Source organism: Danaus plexippus, chromosome 4 (genome assembly GCF_018135715.1).
Source record: "Danaus plexippus chromosome 4, MEX_DaPlex, whole genome shotgun sequence".
Taxonomy (NCBI): Eukaryota; Metazoa; Arthropoda; class Insecta; order Lepidoptera; family Nymphalidae; genus Danaus; species Danaus plexippus.
The window spans coordinates 1,740,542-1,762,301 of record NC_083538.1 but is presented as its reverse complement, the minus strand read 5'-3'; the positions used below and the strand labels follow the sequence as shown (position 1 = coordinate 1,762,301).

Here is a 21,760-nt window from a genome sequence, read left to right as displayed (position 1 = left end):
TCGTCGATCGTTGTCTAAATAAGTAAAGTAATAAAATATATTTAAACTAATATTAATGAGATCTAAGACTATCGCGATTATTCATTTAAATAAAACTAATATTTTTCGGATTATACTCGGCGTGTTTTATTATTTTGAAAAACTACTTTCTCCCGACGTTTCGGTTAGTTTGCAGCAACCGCGACCACGGGCAGACGAGATAGTGATCCCGGTTGCTGCAAACTAACCGTAACGTCGGGAATATGTAGTTAAAATACTTAAAAACGCGAAGTAAATCCGAAAAATATAAGTTTTATTAAAATGACTAATCGCGATAGTCTTTAGTTCTCATTACTCGTAACATATAATTTTTTAAATATTTTTGTTGTTTTATATTAATTTCAAATCAATTTCCAATATCAAGACGAGACTCTTGAGTACTCAACTAATTATTGTAATTGTGATTACTATCAAATTAATGTGCTAATGAATTAAGATATGCTTATTACAAACTCGTTAAAAAAGTAATTTATTTTGTTAAACAAACATTAATATCTGTATAACGAGATATAGATGTAGCTGGTTCGAATCTTGCTTGTGTTATATTATTAACATTATTTACATATTTTTTTTAATTTATTATCTGATAAAAATCTATTAAAAGTATTCATAGGATGCTCTAAAGGAAACAATTGTAATGAAGTAGGTCTAGTTATTTATTGTTTTTAACATTTTTGTTTCAATTTACAACATTCATTGATTTTTCCAGATCTTACTTAGAAATAAAACCTTTGGAATTATAAAAGAAATTGTTTCGATGGATCATAACAGCGGTGCAATAATGGCTGTTAGTGGTTAATATATCTCAGACTATTATCACATTGAATTTTGAATATATAGCCTCAGGTTGACCCCAAGATATTCATCATTGCAAATATCAACAAGAATTTAAACCTCATAAAAGCACGATTTAAAAAAAGAATAAAATCTGTCAAAAAAAAAATTACCATCAGTGTATTTCTGTCAGATCACGAAAGCAGAAACACAAGTTAAATTTGGAACGCGTCAAAAAAATACCGCAAAAATTTAAATCATAAACACATCCCACAAAACCAGAGAATATCCGGGCGAACAATCAGTATAATTATTTTTAACATGCATACAAAAACAACAGACCCAAATAATGATAACTTAATATAATCATATAAAACATTAAAATCAAATCACTTTAATGTCTTTCGCAACGTGACTCGACCGACGATAATAGAAAACTTCGTTCATTACAAATAATCTATATTTCAACTCACAGATTACGATATCTTAAAAACTCAATGTTGGCACAATAAATGCATTTCAAGGTTTTTCCAGTACTTATAAAATAATACTGGCAGCGCATGGTTTTGTTTTATTTGTTTATGACAACAAAAGAAAAATATATTTTTGAATATGGAATGCTTTCTCGCATTATGCAACCGAATTTCAGACGAAGACCACACCGCAAAACAATTCACAGAGAAGATACAACGAAATACACTTCAGGGATACGAACTATGTAGCATTGTTTGCGGTTGATTAATTAATTTATTAATAATAAATAAATAAAATTAATTTTATATATGAATATTATAGGGTGTATTTAATTAAATGTTTTTACATTTTAAGACTAAAAAGCATATCTGTTGAAATCTTTATAATTATGTTCTTAGTAATTAAGCCGATAGGTGAATAAATTCAAATATAGAATGAGAATATTTTTGTAACGAGCAAGATTCGAATCTGCGATTTCCGGGATATCTTGTCCTATTCACTTTGCCAACTAAGCTATCGGACCGTAACTAGTGTAGGTGAAACATGAAAACATTGTATAACTATTATTTTTTTTCTTATATACGTATTTTATATACAAAAATTTACCTTACATTTATAACGGAATATTTCTTTTTAAAAGTCCTTATTATCCTCTGAGCAGTTTTATTAAGCGGATAAAAGATTTCTAAGCAGATTATAAAAGCTCAACTTACGGACGTTTTCGTTGAATAAAAAATATTCATAATATGACTGAAACGTTGTCAAACAGACTTATATGACATCGACTTTATTTTGGAAGGAAAAATTTTAACGATAAAAATCCTTATAAGGATTTTATTTTTCAAAATTATTTTTAATTAATTAATAATGACAATGATATTAATTTACAAATTAAAAAAAATATCACAATTTACATATTACAAAAATTCTACGAGCAATATTATATTATAAACATCTAAATCTGTAAATGAAAGCTAGTTCAGGGTGCGTCTGCTATGAAACGGTCAGTTGGAGAAATGTAAATAGTTCATGAAACTAAGGGTTTTATTATATAAAGTACATACATATATTCTTACCTGCACCCAGCCAAAAGTCCCTGGCGATAGATCTCAACGCTGGATTTGCCAGTTATCTGGTGTCCAGTGAGGTACGTGTTATGGGAACTGTTGATGAAGTAGTGCGCCAAGGGTTGGTCCATGTCATCGCAGAGGTCCAATTTATTCGGAGCCACTATAGGATTGTCCTCCGACATGAGGAACCTGGTGAAACACACTAACATCAACATTTTTGTCAAATTTCTCGATGTAGACATCGTATCTATAATATCTCAGGTATAGAGTTATTTATAATTATTAATTAATTCTGTCATTTTTCTTTTCATACCGACATACATTTATTTACGTATAAAAACTATGAAGCGACTATTTAAGCTCAAACAACTCGCGATCCCTTCAAACACATAACCAGGTAAAGATAATAAACATCAAAGCAAATTGAATACATAGCTAACGTACGACACTATGCTAACGTTTACATGAGGTTATGGTTTAACGCAACCTTACCACCAGTCTGGGTGGTTAACCTACATATATAAAGTTTGTAATTTTCATTGATAAACTTTTACACGTCATAGCAACGTAGTTTTAAAGGTGAAAAACTGAAAACATTCCGTATTTCCTTTGACGATACTAACTTGAGGTACGTTTAAAGGACATTTCAGTTGTGAAGTGAAATATCAATGTAATAACTACTCGACACTAATAGTTAAACTTTTCACTCGAATCTATTTGTCGTTTAATACTGATTTTCTGGTAAGTAGAGATCGATTAGTCTTATTACTTTTTATATATAATTATTTAATATTAATAAAAATCACTATATAAATAAATATGAGACGAAAATTTCTCGGCATTCAATGGATTGACCGTCCGGGTGCCGGGTATATCACGTTGCAGGGAGAGGAGCTTCAACAGTGCCTGGGACTTGCGACCCAGGTGTAGGTTTAAGGGGGGCCTTATCTAACGGGCGTCAAACGCTCACCTCCACCGTCTAAGCTCCTCTCTCTACCAGACCAAATTTGAAAAGAAGTACGTTCCAAGAATGAATTGATATTAAGTTCGGGATAGACCCAAGTCTTTTAGTAGGTTGTAGAGAGATTTTGCCGTTATACCTCTCGCTCCCACTTCTACCGCGTACAAATCCACCACGAACCTATTCCTAGTAAGTTCGTTAGAGAGCTCGTTATATTTATTGACCTTGATGGCATGGTCTTTGTGGATGTTGGTTTCCCAAGGAACCGTAAGCTCTTTTAACACAAAGCGTTTTAAAATTCGCGAATACATAAATATGTCTGGTCTGGAGGCTGACGGACAAATATCCTCGGGGATTTTGTATTGTTTCTCATACGTATCCATCATTATAGTCCAATCCGAAGCCGCTTAAGGATAAAATAAGGCTTGACGTTTCATTTTACAGCCCGAGTGCCTTTTCTCACAAAACCCATTGATCGCTCGTTTGTGGTTATTTCACGTATGATTTCTAAAACCCTATCTTGACGAAGCGAGTATTGACCGCTATCCAGGAATACTATACATCCCACCCGCAAATGCTTAGCAGTTCCAACTGGCTCCCCGCAGATATAGCAAGTTTTTTTGGTAACTTTACCTCATCCTATTAAATTACTTTAGGAAAGTCATTCGGAACGCATTGAGATCAAATTTTCGCAGTGCTGGCGATTTTTTAGTGCTAATGGGATACAAAAATCTCCTATCTCTAACCCTAGTTCTACATTTCTAAGCTTTTAGACTTAAAAAAAAAAAAGACTAATATATCCGTATCATTGGCCTTCTTACTTGATTCTAACCCTACCCTGTTACTTTGTGCTCTTATCATAAACTGTTTATTGTATCGAAATCTTGACTCTGGCTCTGGGGCATCTTTGTTTGGAGTGATGTAACGATGTCATCATGGGATTTCCTCAGGATATGTCTTTGGAAATTTCTTAGATAATGAGATCTAAGACTTTCGCGAGTTTTATTCATTTAAATGAAACTAATATTTTTCGGATATACTACGCGTGCTTTATATTTATAAAAAACTACATACTCCCGACGTTTCGGTTACTTTTTAGCAACCGTGATCACGGTAGTATATCCGAAATATATAAGTTTCTTTTAAATCTCTTAGATGTTTAAAGAGCTTTTTATATTCATCGGAAAACTATTGCGATAGCGCGAGCCCGAGCCACAACTTTGACACCTCTATGACGCCTGCATCTAACTTTGAAAAAGAGTTTTTTTTATCATAGACGAGGAAAGGCCAATTTAAACGTCAAGTTAGGTAATTATTGTAGATCCAAGCCTTTTGACGTTCTGATCTGTTAATTATCTACCTTGTTGAGATCGTTAAAAAAGCTACCTACTGTTCCTTCTAAAGATGGAGTCCGACCTCTATTGTCAATCTTACGAACGAGAAATTTAAATAGTGCATTTTTCGTAACCGTAGAAACGCATTGACCGCCTAACGATAATCCCGGATCGTATGAGTTATATCTTGTATTCCGCCTACCGAGTCGCAGCCAGTGACATTTATTAATTTTATCCACAATCCATCCGTCCACTCACTGAATTTATCCAATTCATCAAATAGTACTTGACAGTGGGGTAGTAATTTTCACAATTAAATGTAACTAAATATTCATGCATGGAACATGTCTCGATTTCTCTGTCTGTGTTAGTGAGACAAAAGACAATACAACCACGTACCTTAAAAACCCATCAAAAGTCAATTGCGACCTCTGCTGATGATATTTATTATACTCGTGGACCTTTATAAGGTCTTTGGCTCTTTGGATGTCGGCGTATGGATGAAGGATCTCGTTCAGCCTGGGATCCCTTTGGACCTCGTTCAAGAAATCCACCAACTGGTTGGCTGACAAGTGGGCTTTACCACCGGTGCTGAAAATATGATCTAATTGAAAATTCTTGATGGCAAACTACGTCGTTCAAATACTCGAGTGTTCTAGTTACCGAACCGGTGAAAGTTAAACAATCAACAAAGCCGGTCTTGTAAACAAACGATGCTGGAATTAATTATATTATTATTTGGCAACAAACATCTGGTCAGCCTGAAACATACTAACTGTTAAACTTAGTTGTCCTTTACCCTAATTGTTAAAATTAATAATTGCTTTGAATCAAATTACATTGTAAACTGTTGGAGTATTATTTTATTTGGGCTTAAGAAAATCATTTATTCTAAATGCATTAATAAAAGCCTTCCATAATTTTGGATGAAATTCTTATACTGCTTTCCAGATATCAACTAAAAATAGTCAAATTCACCAAAAAGAACTCGTTCTCAAAGCATCGATTAATTTAAAAGCTGCGGAGTCACATACACAGATGGGTTAATATAACGCTCATTAAAACGCTAGCTACGACGTATTACAAGTAATCGAATGATCAAATACTTTAATACTAGATAAAATATAGTTCAAAAACTTAATTAGAAAAATCTAAAAAACGGTCCACAATCATTGAGGTGACTGTAAACAAAAAAAATAAAGATAAAAATATATATATCGAATCTATTTAAAATATATCGTGTTCTATATTGAATAATAATAATAACAATGATCGTCACAACCGGGGGCATATCGCAGAACACGTTACGGTCACAAAATCAAAAACGGTTTCCAAGTACATGACATCAAACGGAACACAAAGATATAATGACATGTGAAGAGATCTGGTGTTGTCATAACAGAAAAAATCCCGCATACTTTCATATAAATAATTCAAAATTATTATTTCTATCACACTCGACTTTTAGATGAAAAAAAAAATTACAGAATCTCTATTCAAAATCCAGTTATCGAAGCTATAAATTACGTTTTACGAGCTACATGTTCAATGATCATCTATATTCTCTTACGAGAACTTTTTTGTTATTAAACAAAACGAATACAGTCGCGTGTATTGGCTAGTATTAAAACAATATCATTTTATAATGAAAAAATCATCTTGCTATTATAGACTGTAAGGTAGTGAACAATAATAGTATAGTGTAAACAGTCCTCCATATAGCACAACTGTTAAACGGATACAGGTGTTCAGACGCTATGGTCTATCGATTAGATAATGTGACAGATGCTGTTAAAAATATCATTCATACAAATGATTTACACGTAACTTTTCATGACCCCCTAAACACTAGATCCGAAATATATCCAGTGAAAGCTATTAGAGACGGCGTAACCCTTAATAATTCGTAATAAATTTATTGCGCCTACAATGTATATAATGTATTTTGAATGAGATAAAACGTAACAGACATTAGTGAAATGAATTACGATCGTTTAGAAACTGAATGTTTATATAATGTATCTGTAATAAACGGACTACAGGAACGACAGCGCTAAGTTTGTATGAATGTAGTGATGATATATCACTATGTATGTAATAATACTCACAGATTATTAAAAATCTTCTGGACCTCGGTTCGTTGGGTGAGACTCTTGTAGAAAGAGAAGAAATCCTCGAACTGGAACTTTGTTTGACTGATGGTGTCGTTCTTACCAGTCGGCAGACCGGATTCGCTGAGCGCCTTCTCCACTCTCTTCTTGTCTTCTTTGTTTTGTGCGAACAGACGGACAATGCTGGTAAGATTATTAACATTAATAAAATAGATATTTACTTTAACGGGAGACATTTATACGCTACAAGTCTTTTATATATTCACATGTATATCCATGCTTATCTCCAATAGTAACGGAACGGTAATAAAATTAAGATTTAAAACAACAGCGATATAGTTCGTCGAGAAACTTGTCCGAAATCCATTTGTAGCACCCAACGAAGACTCGTAAAACGAATTTAAAAGAGCGCAAGGAAAGAAAACGCCAATAAAAACTTGTAATACCGATGCAGACGGAGCGTATAGCCATTCTCTAAATTTCCCCAACATAATCCCCCGGTACATGAACCAGATGGCAGATAACGTCTTCCTTTAAAAATAATCCAAACGTACAATGAAATTATTTGTTGGTAAACAGAATTGGTTCGCGACAACTCAGTTTGAAAACAGAGTTTACAAGGAAAACTAACAATATGCAAATCGGAAGCTTTAGAGTGTTCAAACTACGGACGTCTCCGTGGGGTACTTAGGGACCTTACTGAATGCTCATGAAATATTATAAAAGCTTTTAGATACACTTCAAAACTCGCCTTAGTTTGTTTACAGTTTTGTAAGAGCATTGGAAATATTTAGGTACTACTGTATAGTTGACAGAGTGTTTTCATTGAATATCACAATATTTTAAGGTGGTTCTTATTATTATAATTTTTACATTCAAAAAACTTCAATCTGAACTCTCGTTACATGTCAAACGCGTTCATAAATAGCGACGTAAAAGGTCTCCCGAGACTTACTTGTACGTTGACAAGCTTTCAGCGTAAAACTTTAAATAAGGGTAAAACACATCGAAAGTTAAGTTAGCCTTGTGATATATTTGATTCAATCGGAGCTTACTTAAAGAGAATTTTAGATGACCCTTGAATTTCGTAAACTATTCAACAGAATCCTGCTGTGTAATCACAGCAACTCAACCGAATTCCAATATTCATAGTTACGTTAAAGCCAACCTAAACCTAAGGCCTCGCGTGTGGCGGGTCTGAGGCAGAACGTGATGCAATTACTGGTGCAGCTTATGACATATTTGAAAGATATAGGAGGGATGGTACGCAGAATATATTTATAAATATTCATCTTTGATGTACATTACTATAACACAACATTTACATTTTCTCGCCACTTATATTATAATGAATTCGTGTATTGATAGATACAGATGGGAATTTAGTGAGAAGATATAATATAGTTATACATATTTATAAAGTTTTCATGACGAGGGATAAATGAATTAAGGAGAGTCAAGCAAGTTGACCTTTATAATGACGAGGTCTAAAGGCTCCCGATTCAATAACGATCAAACTATTTTGAACAACTTCGTTTGTCACGAGAATAGAAGACTTTGATTCTGATTTGATTGAGCGGAACAGAGGTCACACTTACTTGGATAATAAATAAATACGATAATAGAATAACACTCATTAAATCACTCTAAAAAAAAAAAGTTAACAGTTTCTGAGGTTCGTTGCTTATTCAAGTTTAATGAAATGTTACACACAAAAAGCAACCCAGAATTTATATATAGACTACAATATTTTCTGAAAATATATAGCATTACTTTGGGACAGTCAAGATGTTGTTGAAATATACTTGCTAATGCTTAAAGTTAAATAAGCACTTGCCCAGTGAATGCTAACAAAACAATTATACAGAGAAATGTTAAATATATTAAAAACTGTGTGCACTAAAATGTATCGATATATATATAACGGATCACAGGGATTTCTTTTATGTTTTATTAAATTAATTAAATTCTACAGTTACGTCAAAAACCGCTCGACACGGATAGTATTCAATATAGCATAGCGTCGGGTCAAGAATGTGTTTATAATATACGCACGCCCATGTTATTACAACGGATTAAATCAGATCTGAGACGTTTGTATTAAATATTTACTTTCTAAAGTTTTAAGATAATCATAAAAAAAAAGCATTGACCTGATAATATGAAAGTTAAACGAACACAAATCAATTTACGAACTGAAAAATATTTATCCAATACAGCACGAGAAGCATTTGTATATACGAAGGATTATATCTATTTTTAAGATCACCCGCATCCGTCAGGCTTGATCCCAGTAAATCCTCTTTAAATTGAGCTGAACAAGACAACAACGAATGGTAATATTTAAGGGTGGCTTGAATATACACGTATAACTCTACAACTATACTACCATAGGTATATAGAAAACAAAGAAATGTTAAGTGAAAATAAAATATAGTAGGTATCAAAAAATTTATTTATTAAATGTACATTGGTTAAAAATGTTCAAAAGTATGTCAGACGAGGAACATGCTAATAATAAAGTAAATTAGATTTCTACAATCTCTGGATAACATTATATTACTGTCTACCGAGTTACCTCAAAGCCTTAATTTCTCCTAATTGCAAATTGTACATTGCTGTTTGTTGGCTTAAAACCAAAACCGTTGTAATTACTATTTACAGATCTGACTTAAGACGTTAACTAATAGTTAAGTTGGAGATATAACGACGGGAGGTGACACAGTCCTCAGACGAAGCTTTACCTACATTACAAGGTGTTGAGAAACTTTCGCTATAACCAGCACACGTAAAAAGAACTCCGGTTTGCATACATTTTGTATTTGATTGGAAGATCTTATACATTTAGTGTATTGTTTTATCTGTAAAAATCATCATATAAGATGACCGAGCTCACAGAGGTAGTATGAAAGAGGATTTTGTAATTTTTTTTTTTACTTTGACATAACAAGTCAAAAAGTATTTTTTTTTCAAACACTTAGACAATCTTTAAATAAAATTACCAATATTTTTATTGATTCGTAATAACGTGGATGTGATTTTTACAAAACATAATAACTGGAACAGTGTAAAAAGGTTCGGTTTCTTTGAAAATATCTCAAGAATTTGTCATTTTACACATTTGAAATTTTATTTATTAATTTAATCAAATTTTCACTTTTCAGCAGGAAGGACTATATTTTTGTAGTTATTTGGTTTGTACCATAACTGAAGCCGGCTCCGTTAGCTCCTTGTAATATTTCATTCTTCAGTAATATTATTAATGGCATGACAGCACGGCTCATCTACTCGGTATGCCGATGAGCAATCACTCTTATTCCTTTACCCTTTGTTGTGTTTACTGAACCCTGACTTTAGATAATTTACACTAAAGCTTACCAATATTTATAGTTACAAGCCTTATAAGAATGCATGAAACGATATATTTTCTCAGAATTCTTATTCTATATAGGTTACATAAGAATAATAAACGTATTAATTAATTGTACAGAAATCATTAACAAAGTAAACCAGAGCGGAAGAAGCTGTAAAAAGTAAATATTTAGTTTAGTTAAAATATTTATGTCGATATGTCAATGATATCGTAATTTTATACCATGAAAAAACATATAAAAGATAAGTTACGGTTTGTCTCAATTTATTTTGTCACTAATTAATTTATAAATCGGAGATTACAAAGAGCAGAACAAAAGTAACAATTTATTTACATTATATTTTTGTATGATAAATCAAAACGCTAGTCGATTATATATATGTATATATTGACTACACAGAAAAAATCCTAAAAACTTTAAATTGGATGACGAATATTTTCAACCCCTATTTTAAGATATATTTTTTTTATTTATCCGAATGTTCAAAATATTAAATAAATACTAAATCTGTGAAAATAATTCTATGATTATTACAACATCGCGTTATTTATTATCTGACGATTTTCTGACATTTATAAATTGCCTTTTAAAACCAAAGTGCGCGACTGAAGGTAGTTCTCATATAAATATAAAACAGGACATAAAATTTACGTAAAATGCGAGTTATATGGCAGCTTTTGTGGGGGAAATGGGTTGACAGGATGTCACTGTCCTAGAGACGTTTTAGTCGTGAATATTTTACAACTATCTGTTGTGATAGAAATGGAAACGAAATATAAACTTCCAAGACAGACGGAACACGCTACACTCTAGTACGGGATATGTTTGAGACGATGGTTGAATAAAATCCTCTCATAGATATACAATAAAAATATAATATTCATAAAATGTGCAGAGATATATTATGTAACATCGGATTCAGAGTGGTGTGTAATTCGTTATTTCATAGAAGTTGGCATCCTACGTTTATGCAATTAAGGGACTGAGAACTAAAAGCATGTTTTATATTAAAACGTAAAACGTAATCATTTCCTCGGAGCACTCGCCACTTACAAGAATACTGTAACGTGAACTGCTTACTACATCCGTTAAAGTATGTAACATATCTATATGGGCCAGTGAAAATATATATATTGCGTTACTATCTTGACATATTGAGTGATTTTAATAATTGTACAATAATAAATTACCATCACTATACAAACTAAAATAAGTCTGAGTTTATTAATATCCCTGCCCTTCATACGGAGCTTCAAAGCTGGTAAGAGCATTTCTTTTAAAAAGATAAAAATAATACTGTATATTTAACTTGTAAGATAACAAACTTCACGACGCTAAAATAAGTGGATTATTATTGTTAACTTTAAGAAAAAATCAATTGACAACAATATTAAAAACATCTGGTCCTTATAAAAATCCTTTTTTTATAATAAAAAGATGCATACCAAAGCCTTATGAACTTTTTTTTTATTAAGCATATAATTTTTATTGTTATACGAAAGGTTGTATCATTTTATAATTGGAACATGTACGGCGATCTCATCAAAATGTAAAAGGATACTGAAACACGATAAACAATGCGAGATAAAAGTTAATCATTATCTTCACAAACTACTCGAAAGCCAGGGATCTTCAAGAGGAACGTGACAATACAAAAGATTTGAACTTGTCTTTCTAACAAGACGTCGAAACAATTCAAAGGGTGTGGACATTTTTGTCGTAATCACATCTTTTATATAACAAACGGAGACAACAACGTTATTATTTAATGAATTTATCAAGTGTTTATTGAAGAAATCAATATTGTAATGGATCCATAAATAAAAGACAGCGAACTCACTTCGACGAATTCCGATGAATCATTAATATTAAGATTCTGGAAATAATCGCGAAATCCGTGTAACACTCGATAGCGGGAAACTCGGTAGAATAATGTAATTATTCCGATTGAAAAAAAAATAACGGTAACTCATAGTAAAAGATTAAAAAATCTTTGTTTTTATTAAGGTCGTTAAATGAAGTAGAAAATGAGCTTAAAACTGGTTTTAACGACGTTTCTATTAACGAATTCACTAAGAAGAAACGTATTGCTGTAGTAAAACTTTGTTAATCCTGCAAATGGTTTATAACAACAAAAAATCTATTTGTAATACAGTTCGCCCTTCTGTTTGTTGGTATGCTTATCGCAATCTTAAAATAGATCGTCCCGAGCCGGTATCTTCATATCAAAACAATAACACAATACAATAAACATAAAAAACATCTTTGAAATTCATGGAAATGTCAAATTAGAATCACCACATTAAAATTCATGTGCATTTTTTTTCCCACGAGTCAACCGTGTCTCGTACAACACAGACAGTGAATCAGAGTGGCATATGGTAATGGAGATCCACGAGGGACAAATAAAGCGTAACGTTAAGATGTCACAAAAGAAAACACATCAGATAACCTTACCTGCGCTACATACACATCTTACAAACTGTCATAATAACTAAATTCATTTTCTTTAATTAACGTGCACTGATTTCCGACTTGTGTGACCTGGGTATGATCTCAACAGCTCGCGTAGCACTGCTATGAGGTTCAGGAGAATCAATGAAAACTTATATAAGAAAACGCGTTTTTTAAGGTGGTAGAGCCTAGCTGTGGTAACTACAGCTCGAACATGGACTGCCTCTACCGGGGAAGTACCACCCTCTTTCAGATTATCGGCGTCCGATGAGGGAGAGAGCCGGATGCCCTTTCCCTGTTCCCACCCTTTACTGCCATCTCCTTATTTTCACTCCTTCCTCTTTCTCGACAATCAAGGTCAGCAACGCATTCGCAACATATCTGATTTGTTGCAGATGTCCAAGGGCGAATGTGACTACTGACCACCAAGTAGGCCGCCTGCTCGTTTGCCACCTCTACCATTAAAAAAAACACTCGTACATGAGGAACCGACGTGAATACGTTGCTGATGCCAGAAGAATTAATGTTATTCGCTTAGCAGGAATATGAACTGAGGAGTGTAACGCTCTTTCAGCCTCCTACAATATCAGACCCCTTTTAAAAGAAGGATGACTTTGCTGAAAGCATCTTCTTTCTTCATTTTGACTACCCTGTGCAAAGGTAGCAAAATTTAAATGTCGAAAGTAAATATAAAGGGACACACTTTTTGCTTTTCATATAAACTTCTAGAATATATGGGAATTTCGTTCATTAATTTAGTCCACATGCTCCTTAATACGAATATACACTAAACGTAGGCAAGCCCCTCAGTCATCAATTGACTAATGATTTGATAGTCAAAAGCCTCATTTAAAATTTTAGAAGTATCTCAGCTCAGACTTAGTGATCCCAGGAGACTTAGAGCACATAATAAATGTAGATTAGTTGTTCTACTCGTAATTTATAGTCTGTAGCAACTTGTTTTTTAACTCAAGAATATTTCTAAAATTGAAATACATACAATTTCTTTATTAATCCTTGTGTTCAAATTCAAATTAATTCAAATTCAATTTCTTCAAAAAACTACTGATCAAATTCATTAGCCCGGCTTCTGTAAACTTTTTTACATTAAATTATTATGTTTTTAAGGACTATTGAACGCCATTACCGTCCCATGCCTAGAAGACCGTACTATGAAGAATTAAAGAATGTTTTCCAAGTAGCCACGATCCAAAAATCCGTTTAGCAAAAAGTTCTGTAAAATTCCTATTATCCAACGAAAGTATCCTATATATCTATACTTTATTTGTTACCTTTGATACTCTATATTAAGTAACCATCAGTATTTTAACCAGTTTTTCCTAAAGGCTTTTAAATCATTTAAGTATGCGTCATGTGACGGACCTTTAAATCTCGCAAATCTTCTATCTCAGATAACATGATAAGGATAACATCAGTTTTAGCTAATTGATTGCCAGGTTCCTCTTTGGACAGACCAGTAAGGTTAATTTTGGCTAACGCTTGCGTTTTGGAAGACTCAACCTTATGTCTGCCCGTGATCACGTTTGCTGCAAAGTAACCGAAACGTCGGGAATTTGTAGTTTTTATAAATAATAAAACACGCGTAGTAATCCGAAAAATATTACTTCATATAAAGAAGTACAGTATTAAAAAAAAATCTGCGACTGAATTTATTATACTTATGAATGAAACAGTTCTAAATCAATGATAAAATTTATTAACGAGTCTAAACATAGAACGGATCGATCATACAAAGTTGCGGCGAAAATACGTACGGGTAGACTATTCAAGCGGAGTTTAATCTGGAAATCCTTAGTTTACAAACCATTAGGAAGTATGATATATCGCATAAACATCGGAATAATTTAATTTAAATATATTCTTCACGGACTGTATATGAGAGGCGACTGAATGTAAATAATGCATTTGAATTTTACGATGAATAATGATAATTTAATATGAGAATTGTTTTCACTAGAAACGTAAAGGCATCCGTCACCCGGCTTTCAAACAAACAACGTTAAGTGCAAAATAAATCAACTTAACAAGAGCAATTTGGTTGATTTTATTTGTTTATTTATCGCGGAGAGATAATTGGATTAAAACTGAACATTTCAGGCTGAGACGAGGGTCGACGAACCCGTACCTTTGATTATATATCGGAGTGCTACCACAACCACAGTCACGTCGAACAGATTCAATCGCGGCTCCCATCAACCTGCCATGATTGCCTCTAATTCCTATCATGTTAAGGAAATGAACGAAATAAACTTTAATATCGCGTGTTCAAATTGTTAATATTCTAATAATCTTAGCATCTAATAACCTTTTGCATTTATATGAGTGGTACGAAAAAAGATGATTTATAATTTAATTGATATATATAAAACATCCAAATCGATATCATCTAAAGTCCAACTAAATTACTATTAAAGAGAATTGGATTGACAGTAAATTATACAAACGCACGTTTTACTTTGAACTACAATAAAAAAGTAGGTTGAAAAACGACTACTATTCAACATATTTACAAAGGAAAATATAGTTAGAAATTTTGCGATGTAATAATTTTACTTCTAATAGCGGCATTAAAAACTGGTATATAATATTTCGATTGACATAGATCCTGTATATATATTTTCGAAATAACTTATCAAAGATAATAAATATATCCATGTAAACGTATATAAAAAATTATATAGCTGGAATAAAATCGAGAGCATTGCGTAACCAGCCGTGAAACCTAACACGCCTAAATAATAAAGCAGCTGCGAAAACATCGGAACTGAAAATTTCAAACTAAAAATAACCAGAGCTGTACAAAAAAAAATAGCGAATGTCAACAGTGGTGATGAATGTACGAGGCAAACATCTCGGCGCCCGTACTCATAACACAGAAATCGAAAATATGAAGCTCAAAATCACATACGCGGCTAAAATATATACAAAATGAAATCACTCGACATTTTTGTAGATTTGGCGAAGTTTTCTTTGTTTATTAAGAGAAATGGATAGCAAAAATCATAAAAATGCGAGATTAATTCTTAGTAACAAATACTCGTAATAAAGAATTCAGGATATTTAACAATGTATATTATTTAATAGGCAGTGAAGAAGCAATAAAAACTATCACTTAAACAATATTAGTATGTATCCAAATGTACGTGTCAATGGTCAATTAAATAAAAAAACTTCGTTAGCTCTTAACTCTTAACGATTTTTTAATTTTTCGGACGTAAATACAAAGTGAAATATTTTAAGGTTATTTTACAAAGATATTGCACCAGTTTTTTGATCTACATGAATATTTCAGTGAGATAATAAAAAAAAGGATACTCAATACTCTAATATGCAAAGGTCAATATTTTCTACAGCGTTACTTTTTTTATGGGAAAGGTGGCAAACGAGCAGACGGTCTTCTTAATGGTCAGTAGTCACCGTCGCCCGTGGTAATCGGCCACATCTCTGTTGCTGATTCGTTGCCAATCTTTCTCAACAAGGAAGAGGGACGGATGGGAAAAAAGAGGTTGCACAAAAGGGTGGGAAAGCGAAAAGGCAACCATCTCTCTCACTCATCGGACGAAACGCAGCCATTAAAGGCTACTTCACGCCAATAATGAGATCTAAGACTTTCGCGAGTTTTATTCATTTAAATGCACAGGCAGACGAGATGTGAATGACCATGACAATGATCACGGTTGCTGAAAAGTAACCGAAACGTCGAGAGTATGTAGATTTTTACGAAAATAAAGCACGCGTAGCATATCTTCAGTGAGAGGGCGTTACTTCCCCGGTCGAGCCAACCCATGTTCGAGGTGTAGTTACTTGACCACAGCTATGCTACCACTTTATAAACTTTACTTTACTTACTTTTTGACAAGTATCTTGCCAGACTTATCAGCCTTCAGGACTATCTTGGTGTGCAGTTTCTCCAGGAACTTGATGGTGGGATTGTTGAACTGGTTCAGATTGTACGCTAACGCGAACAACTCATCGGTCCACATCTGCAACAAAAACCCTCATGATGAAATAGCTTGAAATTAAGATTTCAACACCATCACCAATTCTCCTAAATGGAATTATTACAATCCAGGAATCTTTTGGTATAGTCGCAAAAGTTGCTAAGTTCCAGATTTCATAGATCGTCCTAATACTATTTTATCTTTAATAATATACAATGCTTTTTCGAAAATCCGCATAGGTTTCTATTGCCACAAAAGAGAGCCTTGCTATTACTTACATACACAGAAAATATTTTGAGCAGTTTCTGTAATTAAAGAATCAGCATTCACATGATCAGTCTGACATATTATGTAACAAATTCATAAATACACGTCCCATTTTCTTTAACGGACAAAGATCAGATTTGGAATAAGTTATGATAAAATATAATAATAATCTGGAAATTCGCCAACTACAGATGTAACTAATGCGATTTGACATATTAGGATGACTGGAGTTATATCTGATCTGAATAATTGGATCGAATATTTTAAGTTCACCGAAGACTCGGTACTTGGACGTGGACCAAAAATGACACAATTTTATCAAATTATTACAATACGGACAAACAAAACTACTGGCAACATTAAATTCATACAACACTAATGTATACAACGACATCTCATTTAAAACTTACGAAACATTGTACAATCACTGAGACAAATAAAGTTACTCTATATTATTCGTAAAGATTTTTTTGTAATAGGACTTAAAATTATTAATATTTGATCATTAAAATGAAAAAAAAAGTTCACGAAAACCTATTGTTCTACTAGGACTCTGCTTAACGAAACCAATAAGCTACTCGTACTAGAATAAAATATAAATATTCAAATCGAAATTATTAAAATTTTAAACTAAGATCATGTTTCACATTTTCCGTTATTTAGTTTAGACTTGTTATCGATACTATTTTAAGATTTACTTTTGGAATCCAAGACGGATAGTTTGCATAAATTTTCAACTCTTTATAAGATAGATAGGACAAAATTTATCAAACATACATAAGAGACCTGTTACTTCAGGACAACAAAAATGAAGAGACTTAAAAATCTATTTGTTAATTACTCGAAATATGAAACATAATATAGATTATCACCTTCACTTCTACAACCGCACAGAAATACTATTTAAAGTTATACAAGCAATATATCTATAAAAAAATAATAATTAGAAAACTTTCATTGCAAAGGCATACGTGGGCATTTATGAAAAGTTCTATGAGCATTCAGTGTATTAACTCATATAAACGTAGGATATATTCCAGACTCCATTATGTTATAACAAAATTAATATATGTTAATAAACTTTGAGGCATAGTTTTCTGGTTATTGTTTATTAAAGTACGACTCGTGAGGAACACGAAAGAAAAATCAATGCCAGGCAAACGTGATCTTTGTTAATTGCTAATATTTTGTGCACAGTTTCATTGCAGATTATAGATTGTATTCACGTGTTCTGAAAATACGTCAAGTATATAAAACTTGTCAGGAACAATATTAATACTGATAATAAAAAAATATATATCTTTAAAAAGAAAGAATAAGAATAATGTTATAAATTGTGAACAAATTCAGTAATAAGCTGAAAAGTATCAATTAGTATTTTTACGTCAGTAAATACGAAGCAAACTTAAAGAGTTACGATTTCGCATGAAATAAGGAGAAATGAAAACGTATTCAAAATAAAAATAGCGGGTGAAATTAAGACTGGAAGTTTTTGTTAGAGCGAAGAGCCAGCGTAAAAGCTTTATCGATTATAATGTATAGCCGGTGGATATTTTCATAATTCAGAAACATTAAAAATAGATTGTACAATATATTTACGATAATAATATGCATCTATATTATAAACTAACCTTTCAACGAATTTATAGCATTTATTTGGTAAATTGTAAACCATTCGCGATTCATACATAGAATAACTCGCCAGTTTTGTTAACAGCCTCATGAGGGCTGTGATTTATGCGAGATGTTTTCACGTATATCTTAGATGCAGCATCAAAAAGCCTTAGTTATATTTAAATATTATACAATATAGAATATTTATGAGATGTACACCAAATGGTTCATTCATATTCATTATATCCACAAGTCTGTTCTATAGTCGGCGACGAAAGGTATATAGGTCGTGCGATAACTGACCCAAAATTCCCATCTGGAACGTGGGAAGTGTCGGTGATAAGAAATACTATTATTCACTGTCAACATAAACTTTATATTTTTTTATATAGTGAAATTTTACATCTTCTGCAGTGCCTAAAGAATATGATTTTCGAAATTTAGTAATAGATAGGTAATAACAAACAAGTAAACAAAGAAACGTTAAAGTCATTTAATTTTTTTAACCTAAGACGGATAAATTTAAATTTACATAGCGTAGTGTTATGTATATAATATATTTCACTGATTTCATTCATTGGTTTATATCGACTGATTTAAGTGCAGTGCTATTTAGACTTGGACAGAATAAAAACCCCACTAGGACAAGGCCCTGTACCACTGAAATAACATTGGTTAATATTTTTTAATTATATTCTGCGTTAAAAAGATCACTCATTTAAATAAAGAACATTGACAGCTTTGAGAAAAAAAGGGTTTTGTTTTTTTTTTAATTTTTTATTTAATTAAAGAAGGTTTCGTTCATTTTACCTGCATTACAATCTGCATTACGAAACTGTCAAAAAGCTGTCTACTAATATGAAGTGTCTTATCTTGTGTGCCTTCTTAAACTCACCACTATGTACAGCAAAAGTAGCATATGGATTGGTCAAGTTTCGAAAGAATGCACAAAAATTATTATTATTATTATTATTATTGTCACAACTAAAACCTCCACAGATGAAGTTTAAAATTAAAAAAAGAAATTAAACCTTATAGTACATTAAAGTAGATAAATTACACATCTATAAAGTCCAATTATATGGATTTTTCTTTAATAAACCATGAGTTTTCTCCAAATTCATTTGAACTCAGGAAAAGATAAATAATTTAATACAAACTTTATAAGCAAAATTAAAATTATAGCAAATATATCTTAAATAAGATAAACTGTGACAAATTCACGAAGGACAAACATAAAATATGGATACAAAAGATTCCTCCCTCAAGTCTACATCAAAGTTTCCACTGTAAAAAGTATCTGTAAAGTTAGTAGAAAAACCCTGGCAATTATGGCGTGATTCATTCTTATTTTCAGACATTTCTCGAATATAACTTAAACGATATCGATCTCAATGTAATTAAATGCAGATGCTAAAAAAGAACTTATCAACACTGTCTACAAATATGAGTAAGAGCTTAATATTAGCACCAGATAATTAATCTATTTTTAAACTTATTTCCTATAGATAAACCCCTTGGTAGCTAGCAGGTTTTTTTATAGCAAAGGTGGTAAACGAGCAGACGGCCTGATTAATGAAAAGCAGTCACCGTCGCCCATGGACATCTGCAACATAAGGGATGTTGAGGAGGCTTTGCGGACCTTGATCATGGTAGAGGGAGAGGAAAGAGTGTGAAAAGAGAAAGGACAACCGGCTCTCTCACTCATCAGACGAAAGGCAGCCTTTAAAGTCTACTTCACGACAGCCTTCTGTGAGTGGCTGGTACTTCCCCGGTCGAGCCAGCCTATGTTCCAGCTGTAGTTACTTGACCACAGCTAAGCTCTACCGCCTTCACCTTTTTTTAGGGTTTTCGTTTGAGCAGAACGAGTGCGGATTCGTTTATAATTTGAAAATTTATAAGAGCAGACGGAAAACATATTCTTAGGTATTTTAGTTTGATTTGAGAAACTGTGTCTAAAATTGTATTTTATAAATAAATAGATAGCAAAAGATATTTAAAATAAAATAGGAAAAAGAGGTAGAAGAGTAACATTTCGTTTTCTCGCATGGAAGGGCTTAAAGTTTATTAGACAACCAATACACTCTTTTATATTCGGAAGCGGAGTAAAAGCATCGCAAAATATATTAGAAAATAAACGTTAATGGAAAGCACACTATGTTGCATAACACCATAACTAACCATAACCAACCATGGATCAATTAAATGCCAGTTACTTTTATAGACATTCCTTAAAGATTCCCATGGCAGAATTTTAAATCCTGACAGTCACAGTCTTTTCACACAAACACAAACTCTTCGCAGCATCATGGAAATAATTGTAATATAGATAATAATTACAGAAGAAAGTTAATTTAGCGACCTATAATGGGGTAAATTGTATCCAGGTGTAGATCTACATTTAAAAAATTTCAGAATCAAAAGTCTGTAAAAGTACTAAAACATTTTATCTTATAACATCTGTAATTTTAAGTTAAGATATTATCTATTATCCGGATGGAGTGTGATATTGTAGAAACGGGGTCATAAAAGGAATTAACTGCACCAACGATGAAGCAAACGGTTTAAAACCTTCGAATTTAATAATAGGTAAGATTATTTCAAATAAAACTATGCTGCAATATTTAATAGCGAGATCTAAGATTTTCGCGAGTATTCATTTAAATAATACTAGTTTAATTTAAATATTTAATAGCGTTAAATTTATTGACAAAATTCTCTCAAAAACTAATATTTTTTATTGAACGTCTAATTTGATCTTCGCTTTTTGACCAATTCTTGGAAGAAATACAGGACTTTATCAATAATGAAAAGTAAAGATATTTCTTCATTAACGCCATTACGCTATGAACAAAATAGTTTCCTACAGCCTCCATGGTTTTCATCTTTCAATAGTAAATTCAGTTACTACAATATATTTAAACAACCGTCCTTTAATAAATGTAGGATCAGACAAAGTCCAATATAAAGACAATGAAGCATTAAGTTGATACATAGCTCATACTATTTATAGCTTTACAATTACATTATAAAATTGTTTTTTACATAAATTAAACAAACAGATTGTTAACACATTAGAATCCCATCATTTAACTATTATAGAGTGTGGTTCAAAGTGTTACACCTTACAAAAATTAAAAAAACATTAAGGTGTATATATACTGAGTGTACACTAACATAAATATGTATAATTTATAGCACACATTAATCTCTGATTCCGTTTTTGAAGCAGTTTAAAATATAATTCCAATATCATAACATAGTTGCCTTGCTACAAAAAAAAAAACAAAAAACAAGCAATAACTATAAAAAAACAAACATTTGAA

General features: G+C 32.2%; 1 protein-coding gene across 1 annotated transcript in view; it reads right to left on the bottom strand.

Annotated features, from left to right (window-relative positions):
* The window catches only part of LOC116768843 (1-phosphatidylinositol 4,5-bisphosphate phosphodiesterase classes I and II), a 52,118-nt gene that overhangs the window by 15,803 nt on the left and 14,555 nt on the right, over positions 1–21,760 (bottom strand). Inside the window, exons 4-7 of the mRNA XM_032659689.2 lie at positions 16,462–16,595; positions 6,761–6,946; positions 5,052–5,243; positions 2,364–2,546 (exon numbers count right to left, since the gene is read on the bottom strand). Of these exons, the coding sequence (XP_032515580.2) occupies positions 2,364–2,546; positions 5,052–5,243; positions 6,761–6,946; positions 16,462–16,595 (695 nt within the window). The remainder of the gene's footprint in view (positions 1–2,363; positions 2,547–5,051; positions 5,244–6,760; positions 6,947–16,461; positions 16,596–21,760) is intronic.